Source organism: Ictidomys tridecemlineatus, chromosome 1 (genome assembly GCF_052094955.1).
Source record: "Ictidomys tridecemlineatus isolate mIctTri1 chromosome 1, mIctTri1.hap1, whole genome shotgun sequence".
Taxonomy (NCBI): domain Eukaryota; kingdom Metazoa; phylum Chordata; class Mammalia; order Rodentia; family Sciuridae; genus Ictidomys; species Ictidomys tridecemlineatus.
In genome coordinates this window covers 147,294,727-147,319,215 of record NC_135477.1, presented here as the reverse complement: position 1 = coordinate 147,319,215, position 24,489 = coordinate 147,294,727, and the positions used below count along the sequence as shown (strand labels likewise).

The following is a 24,489-nucleotide window of genomic DNA, read 5'->3' as shown; positions in this document are numbered from 1 at the left end:
ATAAAATAGATACTTCAAAGGAGTATAATATGCTATTATGTATGTGTATGTGTGTGTGTGTGCTAGAAAATGGCACAGAATTTCAAGATGCCCTCTTATTATCATGGCTACAAAATGATGGAAAGCTACATTGTGAATGCATGTCTTAAACAGCTGCATCTAATCTCACTGCTGCTGAGATTCCTGACTCCTCCCTTCCAGCTCCTCAGTGGCTTCAGCGCCACTGGATTCCAGAGCTGGGTCCTCGGTGCAATGATTCCAACTCTAGGGAGCAGCTTCTGAAATGAAGGTATACATTGTTTAGTGGATTCATAAGCTAAGAAGGGATGTTGGGACTTGGAGAGATGGCTAATATGTCTTCCTTTGACAGAGAAATAAACTCAAAATAGTAATAATGGGAATGAAGAAAGAAAACATGTAGAAGATGAAAAGAATAGCAATAGAACTGAAAATTTCCAACAGGTAAGAAATTGGGAAACCTACCTCAAAAATGCTGAAAAAAAAAATCTTGCAGATGTGTTTTTCAGATAGGTATTTCATGTTTAAATATTCCAGTTTTTAAATGTGTGAAAATCATTAAACATTGAAATTGCAATGCTTTTAGGCTTAATTGTAGCAATTGTATTTTTTTCTTTTTTTAAATGTGATCTGAAAAACAGCTCTACAGCTTTCAAATGCACCAATGTAGAAAAACTGTCAAAAGGAATCACCAAAAGCTAGTTCTGGCACAATGTGATTTTGATTACTGTTGTTTATCAGTTAGTAAATAAACACCTGGTAGACTTATTTTCATTGACAGAGTTAAGCTCTCCTTTTTTGATGTATTTGATGTAATTTTATTTTAAGAACTAAAAACCTCAACATCCCTAAAATGGAAAGCTGAGTCATTAATCTTCAAAGAAAATTAAAGCCAATTCAGACACAATCTGTGTTGGCTTGATTTTAAGACTAGCTTTGGGAACCAAAATGTGTATATTTTCCATAGACACTTTATATCGGCTCAGGCAACTGTCAAATTCTAGAAAAAACACATAACCTATTTCCAGCAGAGAAAATCCAACTATGTGTAATAAAAGAATGCATGGGTCAAATGTAATCCTCACACTTTTAAAGATAGCACACATTTCTACAATAGACACAAACTGGTTTTTTTTTGAATGAGTAAATAATTGAATAGGATAATGAGTTTGTGTAATGTTGAATAACCAGACCAATTATACTTTTTAATAAGGCTGTGAGAAAGGAGGGATTTGTTTCTAGGTGCTTATTGTGGATACTTAATGTAATGCTGTGTTCTGAGCATAAGCTCTAAGATGTGTCTTTACAGAGATTCCAGTTCTTTTTTTGTTTCCACGGTACAGAAAAGATTAGTTGGGCTGATTTTTTTTCTTTTTTTTTTTACAAAATGAATGGCCAAATAAACTAGAAATATTGGTTTGTATATTATTTTAAAAATAGAAGTCTTATTTCTGGCTTAGCTACTAAGTATGCAAACATGAGCAAGTCTTACTTCGATGTTTGTAAATTAGTATTAAATATTATTACTATCTGAAGTTCAAGACTGCCATAGAGCCCAAGAAAACCCACCTGGTCAGCACCGGTATTCTAGATGAATTAAGTAAGGGATGGGCCAGTAATTTGAAAATCACTGAGCCCTAGACAAGGGTGAGAGATTATCTACATCAGCATGATCAAAGAATCTGTAATCCTAGAAATTTAAGGAAAGGGAAAGAGAATTCAGGGAGGGGGAGTTTGCATTGTGTTTCTGATTTTGAGCCTCTCACATGCATACTTGGGGAGTAAGGCATGTACAAAATTTCATTTTGTCTAAAGTTAAAGAAAAAAAAATAGAAAATGTTGTTTGAGTAATTTAAAAATTAAAAATAGGAAATACTGAACTTTATTCAAGAAATATAAAACAGGAGGCAGCAGAAAATAGTGGAAAGAACATGTAACTCTGAGAGCTGCGGCATCTGTAAAAAGAGATATATGAAAAACCTTCAGAGTCTTTTCCAGATCAACATGTAGTTGCAAATAATCTGAAATATACTTTATTATTTTTTTTGGTGTTATAGATAATTAAAGGAAAGGGGGAAAACAGGGTAGAGATGACAGATAAACAGAAAGAGGGGAAGACAATGAATGGTCAGGAGAAAACATTGAAAAAGTCCAAAGGGCAAATCCACAGAAAGTCTACCCCTACCTGCTATCCAAAAGAGAATTATATGGCTAAAAAGAAGAAAGATAGATGCTAACAAAAAGACATTCATATACAGAAATAAACATGTCCAGAGAGATTTTAGTGGACATTATGCTCTTATTTAATTCATCATGAAACTTGCAAACACAAAATTATAAAAAATTAATGCAATGTTGTTGTAGTATTTCATTAGGAGACAAAAATAGAACCAGTTCCAGGTAGGTGCAATAAATTACTGGCATTTTTCAAGCAAAAAATGTTGTTTGTTAATTTGAGATCTCAATCTCTGGGCCACTTTCAATCAAGCTAGCCAGAGATGAACTTTCCTAAAATAGAAATGTATCCCAAGAATTTTTTTAGGAATCAGGGGTTAACATTACTTTGCTTTCAGATAGGCTAGATTTAAATATTTTAACTTCATAGATACCAATTATGTAAAGTGTAATCCATGTTGCAATTTAACGTCCATATTTGGGGATTTTCCTATTAATCTTCTCTGAATTGTGCAGAGGGCAACTGGATAATGTAACTCTTGCACTCCTCTTTGAGTCCCTCCCAGATGAAGCCCATCTAATCTTCTTCTGGCCTTTCTGAGCTCCAAGCCTCTATAGGAATTTATAGACTGGGAGCAAATGTTTACTTTGCTCCTAGTCAGCATACAGGAAAGAAGGGTCTCCATGAAGTTTCAGACTTGCTATTGCAGGACGGTGAGTGATTCCCCATGCGCTAGGAAGACATCCCAAATCAACAAGAATGGGCAATACAAGGGTTACCAACTTTATTCCCATCTCTTACCAATCAACCAAAAACTCTGCAAAATTATGTGAATTTTTACATCTGTAAAGAGAAAACTGTGATTCAGACCTATCGTTGCAGAATTCATAGGAAGCTTTTCTTTATTATAGTAATAAGAGTTGGGGAAAAAAAAAACACTCAAAAGACTGATGATTTTGTATGGTGTGAGCTAACTCCTGGGCCTTTCTGTGCATTGGTTGCTCTATGAGATGTAGGTATAATATTCCCACCCCTTCCCAACAAAAACTTGATGTTGGAGAAATAAATAGTACAGCAGATATAAAATCACTTTCAGCCCTTTGTTGGATGGGGGTGTTGGGGTAAGGGCAAGGCTTAGGCCCAGGAACTTAGGTTCAAGGATCTGGCAATTGAAAGAAAATGCAAGGCACATTAGGAATATTGGTCATCCTTTATTTGGAAGTGGCCATAGCCATTAGCCATCTCTACTTCTCCACCCAAACCATTTTCATAGGCTCTTTTTATATACAGTTCAAACAAAGAAGGCACACTGGCTTACATAGAGAGGGGAGCATGCTCACATGTTAATGTTTATGACCTCTTGTATATGTGCTGAATCAGAGTGCTTCTGGCTTTGACTAACCATAACATAGCTGGTTCCCAGCTTTGGCTACACACAAAGAAACATAACATAGTCCATCGGAAGTGTTGGTGAGGGACCCTGACTTCAGCCATTTGGGGCCTGATCCATTCCACCCACACGACTGACATATTCAACAAGAATAATAATAACAATAATGAGCACTGTATTTGCACAGTTTTTAACAGCTTATAAAAATGTTTGAATATATTATTTTATTGCCCCTTTTAACAAGATGTGAAATAGGTAGGACATTTTAAAATTTCATTGTACAGATGAAGAAACTGAGGCCAAGAGAAGTGGCTTGCCCAAAATCAAATAGTCAGCAGCAGGACATGAGTCCTAAGAGAAAGTCCAGTGTCATTTGAGAGTACCAAGCTATACATGTAGTCATTACTCATTTCCTTTTCATTTCTTTCCTTTCTCCAAGTGGGAAGTGCTTGGTAGGAGGCCTCTAATTAGCAATCAAAGCTTTCTGTTTCTCATTTTTAGTTCTAGTCTATCAACTGTCATAAAGACCTTTAATTTATCTTAAAATTCCCCTTCAGCCAGGATCCCTGAGCCTTTCCAGGTCTGTTGGACCCCTGAATCACCCAAGCCTGAGACCATTATTTTTTGCTATTACCACCCTCATAAGTGTTGCTCTTTCTCCTTATCACCACATCACATTGGAGCCACAGACAAGTCCCTGAAAATCTTTCTTTGTAAAACACACTGTCTTTATCAACAGTTTCCATTCATCTATGGTATTTTAACAGTGTTCTTTATTGTGGTATCAGTTGTTGAAAGGGTTACAGACATAAGTATTCTTAAGGTGATTTATTTCCAATAATAATCTGCTAAGCCTTTGAACTCAGGGAGAATGTGTGAATAGGCCAGGTAATTTCAAACAGCAAATACAGTACTTTTTCATTCTTATTGCTTAGTTCCTTTTGCCAATGTCATTATGGGTTGTTTTTTTTTTTTTTCTTTCTCTACTTCTAAAGAATAAGCCAACGTGGAAAGTTGGTTGGGTTCCCACCCCACCCCCCGCCTTCCACTTTGACTTCTTACCATGTGTTCTCTTTGGGCCCGAAATCTCAGCACTTAGAATGAATGGCAGAGAGTTCATCACGCCTGTTGTGCACCCTTATATGGAATATGACCACCATATACTATGCTAAGCTTTAGGACCAAGGCCCCTCTTTCCTTTAGAAGTCAGTCAGAAGGGATCTGGAAGAAGAAGAATTGGAGGAATAGTTTCTAAATAAAGTTAATTCTAAGTGGTAGCTCACTAGGTACTAGCAGTCTTGCTTTGACCTCCAGAATCTGAAGAGTGTACCCCAAAATTGCCTGTACAAAGTATGACTTCAGCCCCAGAGAATAGAAAAAGTGAAAAGAAGAGAAGACAAATGTTATTCCATAGCAACCATATGATGAACTCTCTGCCATTCATTCTAAGTGCTGAGATTTCCGGTCCAAAGAGAACACATGGTAAGAGGTCAAAGTGGAAGGGGGAAAAGAAAACCCAACCAACTTTCCATGTTGCCTTATTCTTTAGGAAGTTGATTTAAAAAAAAAAAAGCATAATGACATTGGTAAAAGAAACTGAGCAATAAGAATGAAAGAGAACGTGTATTTGCTGTGATTTTAGCCCTCAATCTAAAGGCTATAGATGAGCTTTAGACAGTGGAGCTGACAAACTTTATTCAACATACATATTCTGAGCACCTATTCTGTGCTCTACATTGAGAATTTAGTTGCATGATCTTATTATGCATGATCTCCTCAAAACAAATCAGATTTTTTTTTTACAGATAGAAAATTGAAGAGGAAAGGTAATTGATTTATGCCAAAGCCATACAGATACCACAGAGAAATGCCCTAATTTGAACACGTCTTAGTGCCTTTGTGCTACAGATGCCACAGACTGCAGAATTTATAAACTTTGGAAATTTATTTCTCACAGTTGTAGGGGTCTGGGAAGTTCAAGATCAAGGTGCTAGCAGGTATGGGATCTGGCGAGGGCTGCTCTCTGCTTCCAGAATGGTTGTTGCTACATTCTCTGATGGGGAAGAATTGTGTGTCCTCACGTGACCGAAGGGGCAAATTTACTCCTTCAATTCCTTTTTATAAGGCACTAATCCATCATGAGGGTAAAACCCATATAGGCTAATCAACTCTTAAAAGCTCCACTTCTTAATAGTGTTGTACTGGGACATGAATTTTGGAGGGAATGCAAACATTTAAACCATACTAGATCCCAATACCCAAAACAGTACTTTGACTTCCATAGCATAATTTCTTTCCTTATGATTTTAAAGTCTGTGGGCTCAAGTGTCTACATACTTGTATGACCCTGAAAAAAAAAAAAAACAACAGACAGATGTTAATGGGATGCAAATGTGTATTTGAGATGTCTTACCCAGTTAATGGGGTGCCATCACATTTCCTGCCTCACCAGCTCTAAAGACTATGCTGATGGACCCTGAGATGAGGTAAGAAGAGGGTAAAAATACAAGAGACCCACTGGATATTTGTCTATGTCCTCAAGGGTCATTGTTCCACCTACAGAATTATCCATATGGTTAAGAATTTGCATTAATATTCTGGCTTGTTTTTAATTTTTAGGGTCTCAAGATCAGGCTCAAGTCTTTCATGTTTTCATCAAACACGATCAGAGATCAGGGAAGATTAAACTACTCATTACTCATTGGAAGCCTCAGAACAAGGTACCTCCAAGAATTGATTGTCAAAATCCTATCCAAGCACACTTAGAAAACCTCTTCTTACCCATCCTGACATAATGGAAGCTTCCCTCAACCAGCCAGCATCTAATAAAACCAGTGCAAAGAGCAATAACTCTGCATTTTTCTACTTTGAGTCCTGTCAACCCCCTTATCTTGCCTTACTATTGTTACTCATAGTCTACACTGTGGTCTTAATCGTGGGCCTCTTTGGAAACCTCTCTCTTATCATCATCATTTTTAAGAAGCAGAGAGAAGCTCAGAACGTCACTAACATACTGATTGCCAATCTCTCCCTCTCTGACATCTTGGTGTGTATCATGTGCATCCCTTTCACAGTCGTCTACACTCTGATGGACCACTGGATATTTGGAAACACCATGTGCAAACTCACTTCCTATGTGCAGAGTGTCTCAATCTCTGTGTCCATTTTCTCACTTGTATTAATTGCTATCGAAAGATATCAGCTTATTGTCAACCCCCGTGGCTGGAAGCCCAGCATCTCTCATGCCTACTGGGCCATCAGCTTTATTTGGCTCATTTCCCTTCTGTTGTCTATTCCCTTGTTCCTGTCCTACCACCTCACTGATGAGCCCTTTCGCAACCTCTCTCTCCCCACGGACATTTACACCCACAGAGTGGCCTGTATAGAGAAGTGGCCCTCCAAAATAAACCAGCTCCTCTTTTCCACTTCCTTGTTTATGCTCCAGTATTTTGTTCCTCTGGGCTTCATCCTCATCTGCTACCTGAAGATTGTTATCTGCCTCCGCAAGAGAAACAGGAAAGTAGACTGGAAGAGGGAAAATGAGAGCCGGCTCAGTGAGAACAAGAGGATCAACACAATGCTGATCTCCATCGTGGTGACGTTTGGAGCCTGCTGGCTGCCCTTGAACATCTTCAATGTAATCTTTGACTGGTATCACGAGGTGCTGATGAGCTGCCAACATAACCTGGTATTTGTAGTTTGCCACTTGGTTGCTATGGTTTCTACATGCATAAACCCTCTCTTTTATGGCTTCCTCAACAAAAATTTCCAGAAGGACCTCGTGGTGTTAATTCACCACTGTTGGTGCTTTGCACCTCGGGAAAGATATGAAAATATTGCCATCTCCGCTATGCACACAGATGAATCTAAGGGATCTTTAAAACTGGCTCACCTACCAACAGGTATATAAAAACTGATGATGTTTTATAGCAAAGCTCTTCTTCGATGAAAGGGGAGGTTGTGGTGAGGAAAATGGCAGAGTGCAGAAAGAAACCAAAACCAAAAAATATAGCAACTTTATACTCAGTCTTGCTTCAGATTAGCCTGTCTGTCTCATAAGCCCCAAAGTACACTCTAACACACAGAGGCATAAATCAACCGTTTTGCCTTTTCTTAAAAGAAGAACTCTAATAATTCAACCCAGCCACCAGCATTTTTGGTGGAGAATAAAATGAGAAAGCAGACAGAAAGGCAAGCAGTGGAGATGGCTAGGAACAACACTCCCAGGGTCTGTTGTTCAGTGGATTACCCACAGAAATTATTACTAAGGCTGTGCCTAGTGAAAGCAATGCCATACCTCCTTAGTAGTGAGTCACTTCTACTTTCAGGTGGAAACTGTAACTTTCACTCAAGTAACTTCAATTTAATTAGACAAGTCATAATTTATTAATCAGGTAACTAATTAAGTTTACATTAAAGCTGAAGGGATTTTTTTTAAATTTCAAAATATTTATAGAAAAACAATTTACCACAACATTCCTATACCACAAATATACCATAGGATTCTAATAACCAATAAAAATATACAAAGCCTATCCTGAAAATATAATTGGAAGTATTTAATAGATAGGCCCATGAGGATAGAGCTGAGTAATTTAAAATGTTAGTCCTTGGTAACACAGACTATTTGGTAATTAACAAAGGGTGACTCTTGGCATCAGACTGCAATTAACTGGGAGGGGGACCAGCTTTATAAACTGCAGGCATGCCAATTTATTCTTTCCAGAATTTAAAAAGAGGGGGAAAAATTCAGGTTTCTAAATCACAAAGTTATCATCTTAGGGATCTGGGCCTGCTTCATCTCTTCAGGTATATCTCCCAATAAAGTCCCTCCTGAGAATTTAGATGCATTGGCTCATCCCTAACAAAACTGTAAATAGCAGTTTCAAACAAGGTTAAAGTTGGGAAGTTTTAAAAAAGTATTTAAAATGAAATAACCAATTAGTTTTCTGTACTTTATGTGAATTTAGGTTTATTTCCCCTCTCACCCAACATGCATGTTAAAAGAAAACCAAAATTCAACACACATTCACTTACCCACAGATTATCCAAGCTAATGCTAATTCTTGGAGTAACATCTCTAATGGCCAAGTCATGAACCCCTGAAAATAGGGGGGGAAACCCAGATTGAAGGGATAGTTTTAACATAACATTTGAACCATGTATTGTAATTGCAATTCATTCCCATGCCTGAATCAGATTCTCTAGTTTATGGCAACAGTACATTTTCTTTACTACAATGCCATACATGTTATTAGAACTGACCACAAATTCTTTAGCACTCCAATTATGCTAGAAATCACTTTAACTAACCTCTAATGGCCAATAGAGATAGAGCTTCCAATACAAAATGGCTTTATATCCTGAATTGGTTATGTATACTAAATAAGGGTCATTATGACTCTTTTATTAGGTCTAAGGGACTTCATCAGTAGCAACTTTATAATTATCCCCAGTTTTTTTAAAACCTTGCATATATCTTGTCACTTAAACATTTTTAAAAGATCCCTCATCCCAACAGAGTCACTTATACATGGGAATCAGATTGTTTTCAAAAACACATGGGAATAATAAGAATTCATACCCCATTTGAAACAATTGTATGATAGATGATATGTCAAGATCAATGTAATGTTTTGAGCAACTAATAAATTTCTGATGTTTAAAAAAAATAAAAATTTAAAAATTTAAAAAAGATGCTGAAAAAAAAGTTACTAAATTACTGTTTAAACAGCCATTTGCTCAGAGACTTTCATTAAATTCTCATGAGCTTTATCACTTCTTTGGATGAATCTCCCTTATACCTATAAAATTTGAAATGCAGCTTATTTATGTAAAAATGTATTTTCTTTTGAATTCAATATTCTCTGAATACCTGTGATTTTTTTTCTTCTGGTGAAAAATTTTCTCCCATTCTGTCTTCCTTTCTCCCTTTCTTCTGCTCTCCTTCTTTTGTCTTCCCCTCCATTCTTTCCCTCCCTCCCTCTTTCTTTTTCCCTCTGTCTAATTCTCTTCAGCTTTTTAATTTTCTTTCATTTTGGGATAAATGAACAACAAAAGCATTTCAATGAACTAAAACATAATAGTCTTACAGTACTGGTTGCAAATATTCTTAGCTAAATACCAAGTCCAAATGGTATCATCTTAGAATCCTAAAGTTCAGGACTGTTACCCCTAATCCAGGAAGCAGTCAGTCTCCCTGGATATCCTTTCCACGTCTTGTGATGGTGGTTAGTCCTATAACTAAGATCCAATGTGGCATTTGATTTGCTTGATAAAGAAATACTGATTCTGGTTTCCTCATCAAACCACTAAACACAGGAAAGAGCACTAGACCCTATTACTACTCTCTCCTGGCACCCACACTTATATGCCCAGTCTCTTCTAACACTGACTCCACCTGCAGCACTCACAATAAATCCCTGTATATGGTTAAATATGAATTCTGTCTGGCTCCATGACAAGAGCAATTTTCCTCTGTAAAGCTCTTTTGTTTTTCCTTTTAAACTTTGCTTGAGCTCCTGTGAAATGAGTCACTAGTGGTATAACTATCAATAATAGTCTTTTCTGTGTTTATTTATTTAAAAAAAAAGTGGTGAAGAAAATGGACTTTTAAAATGGTCGTCTCTACCCTCAAAGGGACTTACCTTATGATAAGCAGGAGAACACAGGTATGTAAGTAGCTCGTAAAAAAGGTATCATGGAAATATAAACCAAGAGGCCCCACAGAGATGAAACTCATATGAGAGTTCCAGGGAAATCAGCCTCGTTCCTCTGTTTTTATAGTATCTGTGGATGGTTCACATCAGCTTGGTGTACCACTGAGCCACCTAATAAATGACACAAGACTTCCTCTTCTCAGTTGCTTCACTGCAGTGCCAGATGGCCTATATTCCCCTTTTTAGGAATCTGGATGACATTTGCCATGTTGTCCTAGAAACAGACTTCTCTAGCTAGTACTCCAAAAATCTTCTGTCCTCTGACCTCTAATCATTTTGAGTTGGAGTGATTTCCCATATCTTTGGAATTTTCTGGCGGGGAAGGAGTGGGAAGACTATTACTAGGATCAAAAAAAAAAAAAAAAGACCCATGTAAAACACTCAGAGAATCAGTAAACTAACTAGTCTGCATGTTCCTATCCAGGGAACCAGAGATGAATGAGAAAATGCTAAAACATTCTTGCAATAAGTACCCTCGGTTTTCTTTCTGCCTGCCCCTAAAAGATCCCCAGCAGAATTACCCAATTTCCAAGATGGATAATCAACAACAAAAGTTATTCAAAATACAGATTATATAAATGTGGTTTAAATGTGCTCAGTATATGGGATATGTATATTCTGAAAAAGGTGGAAATAACTTGATGAATCAACCTGCAGAAGGATTCAGCAGTAAGAAGCTGCTAAGGTTCAACAGCATAGTTCAAAAGCCTAAGGAAAAGGCTTGTCTCTCTTCCTGCAAGCTTTGGTTTTTACAGAATAATAATAAATCAAGAAAAACATATTAAGCCTTTATAATGTACTTGGCACTGTGTGAGGTAAAGAAAAATTGTAAGGCACAGCTTTAAAGAATTTTCATTCTCACTGAAGCTTTTGCCAGAGGGGTAATTCAATGTCTCAGTTTTCGAAGGCTTTAATTTTTTTTAATTTACTTTTTCATATACAATCTAGTTGACAAATAAAAGTTATATACATATACAGTGTACAATATGCTTTGATAGGTCTATACATTGAAATTGGTAAATCAAGCTAATTAACATATCCATCATCTCACATACTTTTCATTTTTGTTATGAGAACATTTAAGATGTAGTCAGCAATTTTCAAGAATAATATGTTGTTATTAAACTACAGTCACTATGATGCACAGCAATTCTCCTGAATTTATTCCTCCTATCTAACTGAAATTTTGTATCCTTTTTTGGACATTTTTCCAATCCTACCCACTCCCAGCTCCTAGTAACTACCATTTTACCCTCTGATTTTATGAGTTTAACTTTTTTTTAGATTTCCTATGTAAGTGAGATCATACAATATTTGTTTTTCTGGGCCTGGTTTATTTCACTTAGCATAACATTGTCCTGGTGCATCCATGTTGTCACAACTAACATATTTCCTTTTTTTTTTTAAAGACATAATAGTTTGTCTCTCTCTCTCTCTCTCTCTCTCTCTCTCTCTCTCTCTCTGTGTGTGTGTGTGTGTGTGTGTGTGTTTTCTTTAACCATTCAACCATCAGTTACCACTTAGGTTGATTCTCTATCTTGGCTACTATGGATAGTGCTCCAATGAGCGCAGGAGTACAGACAACTCTCTGACATACTGATTTCAATTCCTTCAAATGTGTACTCAAAGTGGGATTGCTGGATCATATGGTAGTTCTATTTTTAAGTTTTTGAGGACCCTCTACACTACTTTCCATAATGAATGTACTTATTTAATTCCTGCCAACAATGCACAAGTGTTCTGAAGCTTTTTAATGTATTTTAAGTTAGGTTGAAAGCTGCCTGAAAAAAGTTCAGAGTGACTAAAATAGTTCATATCAAAGAAAAGTCTCAAGCCAGGTGTGGTGGTACACAATTGTAATCCCAGCAGCTCAGTAGGCTGAGACAGGAGGATCACAAGTTCAAAGCCTCAGCAAAAGTGAAGTGCTAAGCAACTCAGTGGGACCCTGTCTCTAAATAAAATACAAAATAAGGCTGAGGGTGTGGCTCAGTGGTCAAGTGCCCCTAAGTTCAATCCCTGGTATGCACCCCCCTCTGCCAAAAAAATGACTCAGTTTACTTTCATACTCATAAGTGAGAATAAACTAAGGAAAGAAGTGGATATACACTAAAAGAGAGAGAAAAAGAAAAAGTGTTTCAAGATTGCTATGAAGGGGCTGGGGTTGTGGCTCAGTGGCAGAGCGCTTGCCTAGCATGTGTGAGGCACTGGGTTCGATTCTCAGCACCACATAAAAATAAATAAATAAATAAAATAAAGTTTCATCAACATCTAAAACATTTTTTAAAAAAAATATTGATATGAAGAATTCATAAAATCCTCCCTGGAATCACCCATACAATAAACTGGAGAAAGAAGATGAGCATTTCCAATGGGGTAAGGAGGGTCTCTTTTCCCTCTTGCTATACCCAAATCAAATTCCTTGAAGCTGGGGTAGTGTTTCCCCTGAGGGAGAAGGAAAAGACACCTGGTACTGGTGAGAGGAAGCCGTCCATCTTCCATCTGTCTGTTGATTATTTCCTGATGTCCTCTGTTAGGCAGATAAATCTGTTCTTCTCAGCTGAATGGTGAACTTTCGAAGACTTTCTCTTACATCTTTTATTCATTCTCTACCAGACTCCTCACTGCTTCCAGAGTGCATAAGGTAGGAACAGGCGAGGAAAGAGCATTCAATACAAATATATTTTTTAAAATTATTTCTTTAAAAAAAGTTGGGCAGTACTTACATGTTGGATGCCTGAATATTTTCAAATCTGTGTTTCATTAATTATCTAATAAAAGCATAAAGGCATACTCTTAATTACACAGAGATTTTAGTAATGCCAACAATCCTCAAAATATTTGCTAAATGTTTCTCAACAACCTCCTGTAATTCCTCAGAGCTATTAGTATGCCCTCCATCACTGCTCCCTGAGTACCCTGGGTAGACTGCTGTTGCAGGGGACGGACATGCAAGACACCAAGTAGAAACAGGAAACAGATTTTTTATTGCCTATAGCCAGGTTCAGAGGGCAAAGCTTTCGCTGTAATCAATCAATCCCCCTGAACCCCGTATTCAGGCAGTTTCAGAACTTTATATACAGCATGTAAGGGGAGGGGCTCAGAAGTTCAGTCTGCAGAAGTTCATATAAAACCAGTTTTTCCTTTCACTGTTCTGGGAAAGTTAACCCTTCAAGGACACTACCTGAGAAGGGGAAAGCTTCTTCTCCCCTTTCTCTCCTCCCCTTGCCAGCTGTTCCCATGGAGCCCAATTTGTAACTTCTCTTATCTTAGAAATGTATTCATCTCTGTGAAGCTCCAGCTCAAGACCAGAGGCCTTGTTAAAGGATCTGTCTTTTTTTTTTCTAATCACACTTTGCATTTGTAAACACACTTGTACAAACTACTGTACATGCTTATAAAAAAGTAGTAAGGGGATTGACTTATTTTGCTTAGTATGATATTCTCCAACTCCAACCATTTACTAATATGTGGATGCTAATTCACAATAAGGCACGGGGTGGGGGGGCACTAGGAAAGAATAGCGTTACCTTAGATTAGGTAGAGGGAAGTGATGGGAAGAGAGAGAGGGGATGTTGGGATGGAAAATATAGTAGATGAAATAGACATTATTACTATTTTTACTGTGTTATATGTGACTACATAACCAATATGATTCTGCAACATGTACACTCAGAAAAATGAGAAATTATATCCCTTCTATGTATATCAAAGTGCATAAATGCATTCTACTGTCATGTATAACTAATTAAAACAAATAATAATTTTTAAAAAAACTAATAGGGAGCACTGATCTCTTCCTGGCCAGGACCAAGTAAAATAGAGCAACAGGAAAATAGGAGCTATACTGAACTCTTTTGTAGAGATTCTATTGCTAATAGTTCTAAAATCAATTATGGTGAAGATTTCTGGAGAAGCTTAGTTAAAATTTTCTGTGGAGAAGGGGATGCCACTACACCACCATATGCACAGTTCCATGAAGACCAGTTCACATGTGTGCCTCCCCACAAAACATTTGAATTCCCTGAAGGAAAGGACTTGTATCTTATTTGCTTTAGTAGTTCCAGTGCCAAGTTCAGCATCTGACACAAAGTCATGGCAGAGTAAACACCTGTAACCAGTACATGTAGAATAACATCTGGGGACAACAGATCTTTGCTTATCTTTTTTGAAGTAAGGATTCACATAGTGAGTGAGGCTTACCCTCCCTAGACTCAGTATCTGAAGAAGAAGATGCCAAGCATCCATGTGAAATATAAGAGGTTGAGAAATATGCACAAGAACAAGAACAAACAAAAACATACTTTAGTCATAGGAAGGTTTAAGGGCAAAGTGGACTTCTATGGCTCAAATGTCATTTGCCGGTAAGAGTTGTGCCTTAACTAAGCAGCTAACTGGGAAGATCCTAGAACTGGAAGAAAATGCTCTATTAATTTCTAATTAGCTGCATTGGTAGGTTCTTGGAATGGCTAGCTTTTAGAAAGAAAAGGCCATCCAGGGCAACCAGCATCCAGGAGAGTGGCACCATTAATAATTCTATTAGAGAAGCCAGACTTTCTCTAAAGGGCCAATGCAGAGCACAACTTAAGTCATTTCCAGTAAGCCAATTCTTCTTCCCTAGTGAGAAATAAAAGCAAAAGACTAAAAGCAAAAATTATCGAATTACTGATTAGGAAGCCATTTTCGCCATCTGTTTTCCTACAGCGGCAGTGTCCCTGACTCCTAGACTGTCCTCAGTCCTTTCTCTTGATGAGTCAAGTTATGCACTTTTTACATATTGTATGAAATTTCTCAACTTAAAAATAAAGGCAAATATTTGAACATATGTTTGTTCATGAACATGTACAGAGCACCCAGGAAAATATCTGAAAGGAAACATTCCAGAGCACTGGCTGTGTTTATCCCCAGATGATAAGACTTTTAGGCAAAATAGCTTTCTTTCCTCTTTGTTTCATTTGCCTTCTTTTTTTAAAGGTTAAAACCCCCACAAATATCATTTATTTATTTATTATTTTTGATACTGCGGATCGAACTCAAAGCCTTGCACATGCTGAGCATACCTTCTACTACTGAGCCGCACACCCAGCCCTCTGATAAATTATTCATTGTTAGTATGTAAAAATAGCAGTAATTTTTATGTTGACCTTATATTCTGTGTTCTTACAAGTTTACTTACTTAGTAAATTCTAATGGTTTACTTGTAGCTTATTTCTAATTTTCTGTGAATATCATCGTGTCATTTGATAATAATGGCTGTTTTATATTCTGTTCTTATTCTTGCATTTTTAATTTATTATTTGTATCTTACTGTCCAGCAGGGGCCAACAAACAACTTCTTTGTTCAAAAATGAGTATGTGCATTTATTTTAACTTTTACTTTTGAAGAATATTTTAATGGGATCTAGAATTACAAATTGGTAATCATTTATTATTTTAAAGTTATTCTTCCCTAAATTCAGTTGGGAAAATCAACTGTCTTATATTTACTCTTTTTAAGATAATGTATCTTTTATTCACTGGCTTTAAGATATTCTTATTGTCTTTACATCTAGCCTTCTAAATTCTACCACCCCCTTGTTTTTAATCCTTTTGCTCATTTTTATCTTCTAAATATTCTATTAGGAACATGTGTTATTTGTATAGTTTTTTAATGGAAGAGAGAAAAACCAAAACCTAAGGGAAAAAAACTTTAGAATTCAAACTGCCTGTCCACGAGGCAACTGTGGTACAAGAATTCAAGAGATATAAATTTTAGCTTAGACTTTGGGCCAATTGCTTCAGTTTCCTCATCTATAAAGTTAATCCATCTATTCATTCAACAAATAAATATTTAATAAGTATCTACTAGGTGTTTTAATAGAATAGTGTGCAGGAATGATATAATCCCTGCCCTTAAGCAGTTTACAATGTATCAGAGATTATATTTTTTAGAAAATAAATTGAGGACTGGGGTTGTGGCTCAGTGGTAGAGTGCTTGCCATTATGAGGCACTGGGTTTGAACCTCAGCACCATATAAAAATAAATAAATAAAATAAAGGTATTGGGTCCATCTACAACTAAAAAAATATATTTTAAAACAAAGTAAATTGAGATGGTAGAGGATGTAAGCTCAGTGGTAGAGCACTGGCCTAGAATATGTGCAAAAAAAGAAAAAGAAATTGAATTTTAGCAAGAGTACAAAGGCCATAAATAAGAAAATATAATATTATAAAGTAACTTAGCAAGAAAAATTAACCTAGTCTGAGGGAAATGGGGAAAAGAAGTAGACAGGGAAACTACCTAGAAGAAATCATTTTTAAACTGAGATCAAAAGAATGATTAGGCCTTTGCCAGACAGAAGTGGGGCTAATTGGTCTCCTAGTTCTTTGTGATTTTGTGATTCTGTGTTCCATGCTGCCGAGTCCAAACAATATCATGCATCTTGTATGCCCATTCATTAACTCACTTAATCCTAAAGTACTTTTGTGGACAGGTAATGTTTTTCTAGTTTACAAATAAGGAAACTGTTAGTTAAGTAAATTGCCTAAAGTTGCATAGTGGTAAATCTTCAAATCCACCCTCTTATTGATCATTTAGGTATAATTTACTAAGTATCTGCAAATTCTCTGCTACACATTGAAGATAAAGAGACCAATAAAATTAGATTCCTGCCTTTGAAGAATGCACTGTTTAAGGCAGGATATTGAAATTGTCAGTAATCCAGACAATTACAACGTAAGTATTTAGGAAAAAGAGACAGAGTGGGAATACATATATTCACTAGAATATAATTCTCTATCTTCTGAAGAAAATCTGGGGGGTACATCATCACTCAGATTATATGAATTGGTAAATTTGCAAAGCAGGAACTGAAGCCCAGTATTCCTGATTGGTCTTGACCAATATCTCTGCTCTCTGCTATAACATTAGGTAGATCAAAACTGGCAGTCTGTTCAAATAAAAATCTTCCAGGGAAGTGGATGTCCAGATGGTAAGTATTCCTCTTACTATGCAGAATAAGCATGTTTTTTCACAAAGTGATGAATTTTTTTTTGAAAAAAGAAATATGTCCTCTGTCTCAGATTTCAGGAAAATGAGAAAAGTATGAAACCAAGATTTCAGAATTGGTCCTGGAAGATATTCAGCCAAAATCTTTCAGCAAATGTTAGATCTGATTTTAGAGCCTAATGAACTGCAGAGCCTCTAGTTTGGTGGCCTGAGTCTGGGATATGACTTAGGAGTTAATGATTCAGTAGAACCTAGACTGACAGTTGAGAAACCTCAATTCCTCTACAGAACAAGTAATAAGAAATAGTCATAGATCTCATTTTTTTTTTCATCCTCCTGAGAGGTCACAGGGAGCTACATGCTCATACAATAAAATTGTCTTTGGTGTTAATGCAATAGGAACTATCAACATTCCTTTAAAACCAGGAGTTAAGACTCTCATCCCAAGTCTTCCACGAACTTATTTTGCAGCCCTATGCATATCACTTAATTGTCAGTTCAGCCATCTATGAAAGGGGATTCCCGGATGCTCAGAAGTTCATTAGGCTCTAAAAAGACATGTGGGTGAGAAGAGGCTTTGTCAAAGAATGACCATGAAGTGCTCCGGGGTTCTGGTAGCCAAGATTTAGCTTATATGTGTCTGAGTCCAAGCTGCTAATGCTGAGATTTTTCATCACTCTGAGAAGAAACAAAAAGCAAACATTTTAATTTTTTAAAAAATTTTTTGTGGTGACAGGGATCGAACCAAGGGCTTTGATATGTGAGGCAAACACTCTACCAACTGATCTATATCCCCAGCCCTTGAACTAACCAATCTTGAAACAAGAGTTCACATTGTCTATTGTCATTTCCTTTGTCATTTTGAGGATTATCTATGAATTCCCAGCACCACACACAAAAAAAAAGGTTAGTTCAAGACTAGAGTGTAACAATGACTGCATTTAAATTTGCATAAGTAATTAAAAAGCATGGTCTTTCAAAGAACAAATTGATATGTGGACTTCATCAAAATTTAAAATGTTTGCTCTTGAAAAATACTGTTAAGAGAACAAAAGAACAGAGGACTGCCCTGTCGAACTGCAGACTCATGCTGGAGCCCAGGCCTAGGATGGCCCTTGCCTACCCAAGTGGGAGCCCAGGCCCAGGTTAGGCCCAGGACTGCACCTGCCCCAACCGACCTGCTGACCCACCTGGGAGCCCAGGCCTAGTCCACTTCCATCTTGGTATACTGCAGCCATTGCCATAGCTCTTACCACATAGTAGCTTCCACCTTGGGCCAATAGATAGGGCCTGGAGGCAGTTGCATCTCCAATCAGGCATATCAAAGCTGTAGTAAGGCCCACCCTTTCAGCCTCATCTCTGAAAGTGGTTGCATCCATCTTGGAACACCTCCATCGTTATCTTGAGTTACCTCCCCTATTGCTGCCACCACCTTTAGTTGCAGTGGCATCCATCGTGGGACACTGGCCAGGAACAGGAAGCCCAACACCAAAGTGAGGTACAGGTAATCTATAAGGACACTACAAAATTATAGAGTAGAAACTGTAATACCACAGATACACACTGCAAGAAACAAAGACACATAGACAACATGAAAAAACAAGGGAAGAAAGTGTCCCAAACAAACCAGGATACTACAATAACAGAATCCATGGACAGCACAGTTGATGAAATGTCAGAGAAGGAGTTCAGAATGTACATAATTAAAATAATCTGCAGATTAAAGAATGACATAAGTGACCAAATACAGACAAAAATTGATCTCTCCAACAAAGAGATAAGAGAGCAAGTACAGTAGCAAAAGAGTACTTCAAGAAAGAAATAGAGATTCTGGAAAAAAATCAGAGATCCTTGAAATAAAGGAAACAAACAAACAAAAAAAGAAATAAAAAAACTCAATGGAAAGTATCACCAACAGACTAGATTGCTTGGAAGACAGAACATCAGATAATGAAGACAAAATATACAATCTTGAAAATAAAGTTGACCACACGACGAAGATGGTAAGAAACCATGAACAGAACATCCAAGAATTATGGGATAACATCAAAAAACCCAATATAAGATTTATTAGAATAGGAGAAGGCAGAGATTCATACCAAAGGAATGTACAATCTCCTCAATGAAATAATATCAGAAAATTTCCCAAACATAAAGAAAGAATTGAGGCATAAAGGACACCAGATGTACAAAATTACAATAGATCTACACCAAGGCACATTATAATGAAAATGCTTAGCATACAGAATAAGGATAGAACCTTAAAGTCTTCAAGAGAGAAATCAGATCACATATAAGAGGAGACCAATTAGTATCTCAACAGGTTTCTCAACCCAGACCCTCAAAACCATGAGATCCTGGGACAACATATACCAAGCTCTGAAAGAAAATGGATGCCAACCAAGAATCTTATATCCAGCAAAATGAAGCTTCATATTTGATTGCTAAATAAAAACCTTTAGGGATAAACAAAAGTTAAAAGAATTTACAGTGAAAAACCTGCACTATAGAGCATTCTCAGCAAAACATTCTGCAAGGAGAAATGAAAAACAATAATGAAAATCATCAAAGGGAGGAACTTACACTAAAGTAAAGGCCAATCAAAGGAGAAATCAAGTCAAGCTTAAAACCAAAAATAAACCAAAATGTCTGGAATACAAATCATATTTCAATAATAACTCTAAATATGAATGGCCTAAATTCATCAATTAAAAGTCATAGATTGACAGATTGGATTTAAAAAAGGACCCAACAATGTGCTGCCTTCAAAAGACTCATCTCACAGGAAAAGATATCCACAGACAGAAGGTGAAATGGTGGGAAAAAAACATACCACTCACATGGACTACGTAAACAAGCCATCCTAATATCAGATAAAGTAGACTTCAAACCAAATCTAGTGAAAAGAGATAAAGAAGGACATTTCATACTGCTTAAGGGTTTTATATATCAACATGACATAACAATCATAAGTATCTATGCCCCAAACAATGGGGCATCTATGTATATCAAACAAGCACTTCTCAACTACAAGAACCAAATAGACCACAACACAATGCTGGGCAACTTTAATATACCTCTCTCACATTGGATAGATCTTCCAAACAAAAACTAAGCAAAGAAACTATATAACTCAATAATACAATCAATAATTTAGACTTAACAGACATCCATCAATGAGCAAATACACTTTTCTTCTCAGGAGCACGTGGATCCTTCTCCAAAATAGACCATATGCCACAAAGCAAATCTTAGCAAAGACAAAATATAGACTTACTCTTCTGCATTCTATCTGACCATATTTGGAATGAAATTATAAGTCAATTATAAAATAAAAAATAGAAGCTACTCTAACACCTGGAGATTAAACAATAAACTATTGAATGACACATTGATAACAGAAGACATCAGGGAGGAGATAAAAATAATTCTTAGAGGTAAAGGAGAACTCTGATACAACTTGTCAAAATCTATGGGACACTATGAAGGCAGTGCTAAGAGGAAAATTCCTTGCATTAAGCTCATTCATTTAAAGAAGAAAAAGTCAATAAATAAATGAACTGACATTATATCTTAAAGCCCTAGAAAAAGAAGAACAAACCAACACCAAAAGTAGAATACAGGAAATAATTAGAATCAGGGCAACAATCAATGAATTTGAAACAAAAGATTCAATTCAAAAAATTAACAAAATAAAAAGTTGGTTCTTTGAAAAAATAAATAAAATTGACAAACCCTTAGCCACCGTAACAAAAAGAAGAAAAAAGAAACTCAAATTACTAAAATTTACAATGAAAAGGAACTATCAGAACAGGAACTATTGAAATACAGAAGACAATTAGAAACTATTTTGAAAATTTATACTCCAGTAAAACAGAAAACCTCAAAGACACAAACAAATTTCTAGAAGCATGTGATCTACCCAAACTGAGTCAAGGGGCACAATTTAAACAGATCAATTTCAAGCAAAGTAATAGAAGATGCCATCAAAAGCCTACCAACCAAGAAAAGCCCAGGACCAGACAGATTCTCAGCTGAGTTCTACAAGACAAAGAAGAATTAATACCAATACTCCTCAAATTATTACATGAAATATAAAAGGAGGAAACCCTTCTAACCTCATTCTATGAAGCTAATATAAACCAAGCAGAGACACATCAAGAAAATAAAATTTCAGACCAATATCCCTGATGAACAATGATGCAAAAATTCTCAATAAATTTCTGGCAAATCACATACAAAAACATATTTAAAAAATAGTGCATCATGATCAAGTGGAGTTCATCCCAGGGATGCAAGGTTGGTTCAACATATGGAAATCAGTGAATGTAATTCATCACATCAATAGACTTAACGACAAGAATCATTTGATTATATCAATTGATGCAGAGAAAGCATTTGACCAAATACAGCACGCTTTCATGTTCAAAACACTAGAAAAACTAGGGATAGTAGTAACATACCTCAACATTGTAAAAGGTATCTATGCTAAACCCAAGGCCAACATCATTCTAAGTGGATAAAAATTAGATGCATTCCCTTCAAAAAATGGAACAAGACAGAGATGCCCTCTTTCACCACTTCTATTCAATATAGTCCTTAGAACTAGTCAGAGCAATTAAACAGATAAAAGAAATTAAAAAGATACAAATAGGAAAAGAAGAACTCAAAACTATCATTATTTGTTGACAACATGATTCTAAACTTAGAGGATCCAAAAAACTCCACCAGAAAATGTCTAGAATTAATAAATGAATTCAGCAAAATAGCAGGATATAAAATCAATACCCATAAATCAAATTCATTTCTATACACCAGTGATGAATCCTCTGAAAGAGAAATTAGGAAAACTACCTATTCACAATAGTCTCTAAAAGTATAAAATACATGGGAATCATTATAACAAAAGAAGTGAAAGACCTCTACAATGAAAACCACAGAACACTAAAAAAAGAAATTGAAGAAGACCTTAGAAAATGGAAAGATCTTCCATGCTCTTGGATAGGCAAAATTAATATTGTCAAAATGGCCATACTACCCAAAGCACCATATAGATTCAATGCAACTCCAATTAAAATCCCAATGTCATTCCTTATAGAAATAGAAAAAGCAATATTGAAATTCAGTTGGAAAAATAAGAGACCCAGAATAGCCAAAGCAATCCTTGGCAAAAAAAAAAAAAAAAAAAAGAAGCAGAGGCATCACAATACCAGACCTTAAACTATACCACAGAGCAATAGTAATAAAAACAGCATGCTATTGGCACCAAAATAGACAGGTAGACCAATGGTACAGAATAGAAGACACAGAGACCAACCCACATAAATACAGACATCTCATACTAGACAAAGGCACTAAAAACATACATTGGATAAAAGATAGCCTCTTCAACAAATAGTGCTGGGAGAACTGGAAATCCATATGCAGCAAAATGAAAATAAACTCTTCATCTCTCACCAGGCACAAAACTCAACTCGAAGTGGATCAAGGACTTAGGAATTAGACCAGAGACCCTGCGCCTAATAGAGGAAAAAGTAAGCCCAAATCTTCATCACGTCAGATTAGGCCCCAACTTCCATAACAAAACACCTAAAGCTCAAGAAATAAAATCAAGAATCAATAAATGGGATGGATTCAAACTAAAAGCTTCTTCTCAGAAAAAAAACATCAACGAGATGAAGAGAAAGTCTATGTTTGGGAAGCAAATTTTTGCCCCATGCATATCAGATATAGCACTAATCTCCAGGATATATAAAGAACCCAAAAAACTTAACACCAAAAAACCAAACAACCCAATCAATAAATGGGCTAAGGAGCTGAACAGATGGTTCTCAGAAAAAGATATACAATCTATCAACAAGTATATGGAAAAATGTTCAATATCCCTATTAATTAGAGAAATGCAAATCAAAACTTCTCTAAAATTTCATCTCATGCCAGTCAGAATGGCAGTTATCAAAAATACAAAGAGTAAGTGTTGACGAGGATATGGGGGGAAAGACACACTCATACATTGCTGGTGGGACTGCAAATTGGTACAACCAACCTGAAAAGCAGTATGGAGATTCCTTAGAAAACTTGGAATGAAACCACCATTTGACCCAGCTATCCCATTCCTCTGTCTATACCCAAAGGACTTAAAATCAGCACGCTATAGTAACACATCTTTCCTGCTCTCATGCCCTATCTCCTTTTCTCCCTCCCCTTTGCCCAAAGTATACATGTGCTGAGGGGCCCCAAAAGTTGGGGTATGAAGCAGGGCTGATGAAGAAAGACCCTTTAGAGACATGAGTCTTTGCCTAGACCTTGAAGAAAGCTGTAGATCAAAATTTGTTGCTTTCTAGACCAGACAAAGAACATCCTGGGGGAAGGGCCAGAGACTGCAGTGCCTGATGTTACAAGTAAGTGACTGTCTTAACTGGAAAATGTGGTCATTGCAAAGCCCAGGTCTTTATCTTCCCAGGGGAATACTGGGAAGATAGTAGCCTATCCTGACAAATATGTTTGCATTCCTTTTTAATATCAGACCATTAAAACACACAGTGCAGTTCATTAAAAGACACATAGGGCTGATCCTCCTGTCCTGATCTCTGGGATTGTGATTTCAAGGATTATGGATTTTATTTCCAGTTATCTTCTTGACCATTTTTAAAGCTATGTTTTTGAAATGGTGCTGAGCCAAGAAAGACTCTAGACAAGCAGAAATAACTTAGGATGGAAAGAAGACTTTTTACTATGTTTGGAAGAGGCTATATAAGCTGATTTTTTTGTAAATTAATTAATGCTTCTATGAGCACCAATATGGAGGTCACTTGGAGCAAACATATTCATGAGAAGAGAAAAAGGATAAAGGCTGACTAGCAAACCTGTTATCCTCAGAATTTGAGAAAATAAAAAATGGTGGCTCTACAATCAGATAATATAGAATTATAATCATTAAATGTAATTTCTATTGGCTAATGGGCTGTGAATAAAAAAGATTCATGCCTGTCATATTTAGGCCAAAGCATTTAACTGCTGGCACAGCTCTCCTTTTCCTTGCTCAGATAAGTTCATTTATTTCAGGTAGAAGAGCCACAGATGGCGAGTCCCACTGTCTTCCATCCTGAGAGTATTGTTGGTATATTTTTTTTTAACCATAGAATATAGTAGCCTATCCTGACAAATATGTTCATCTTGCTCACTCTCTCCTTATCTTCAC

The 24,489-nt window shown here is 36.5% G+C and overlaps 1 protein-coding gene across 3 annotated transcripts; it reads left to right on the top strand.

The window, feature by feature from the left end:
• Positions 1 to 200: 200 nt before the first annotated feature.
• On the top strand, positions 201 to 11,338 carry LOC101976749 (neuropeptide Y receptor type 6). Of its 3 annotated transcripts, XM_040273063.2 has the most exons (3): positions 201 to 289; positions 371 to 462; positions 6,204 to 11,338. In XM_040273063.2, exon 3 carries the CDS (start codon positions 6,379 to 6,381, stop codon positions 7,492 to 7,494), a length of 1,116 nt encoding a protein of 371 aa, XP_040128997.1. In that variant the 5' UTR covers positions 201 to 289; positions 371 to 462; positions 6,204 to 6,378; the 3' UTR covers positions 7,495 to 11,338. The 3 variants fall into 3 exon arrangements, with proteins under 3 accessions (XP_040128997.1, XP_077905008.1, XP_021587288.1); XM_078048882.1 differs by lacking the exon at positions 371 to 462 and having other exon boundaries at positions 204 to 289; XM_021731613.3 differs by having other exon boundaries at positions 218 to 462.
• The last annotated feature ends 13,151 nt before the right edge of the window (positions 11,339 to 24,489 follow it).

Coding starts and splice junctions, on each gene's coding strand:
- LOC101976749 (XM_040273063.2), top strand. CDS start 6,379: ATGGAAGCTTCCCTCAACCAGCCAGCATCTAATAAAACCAGTGCAAAG.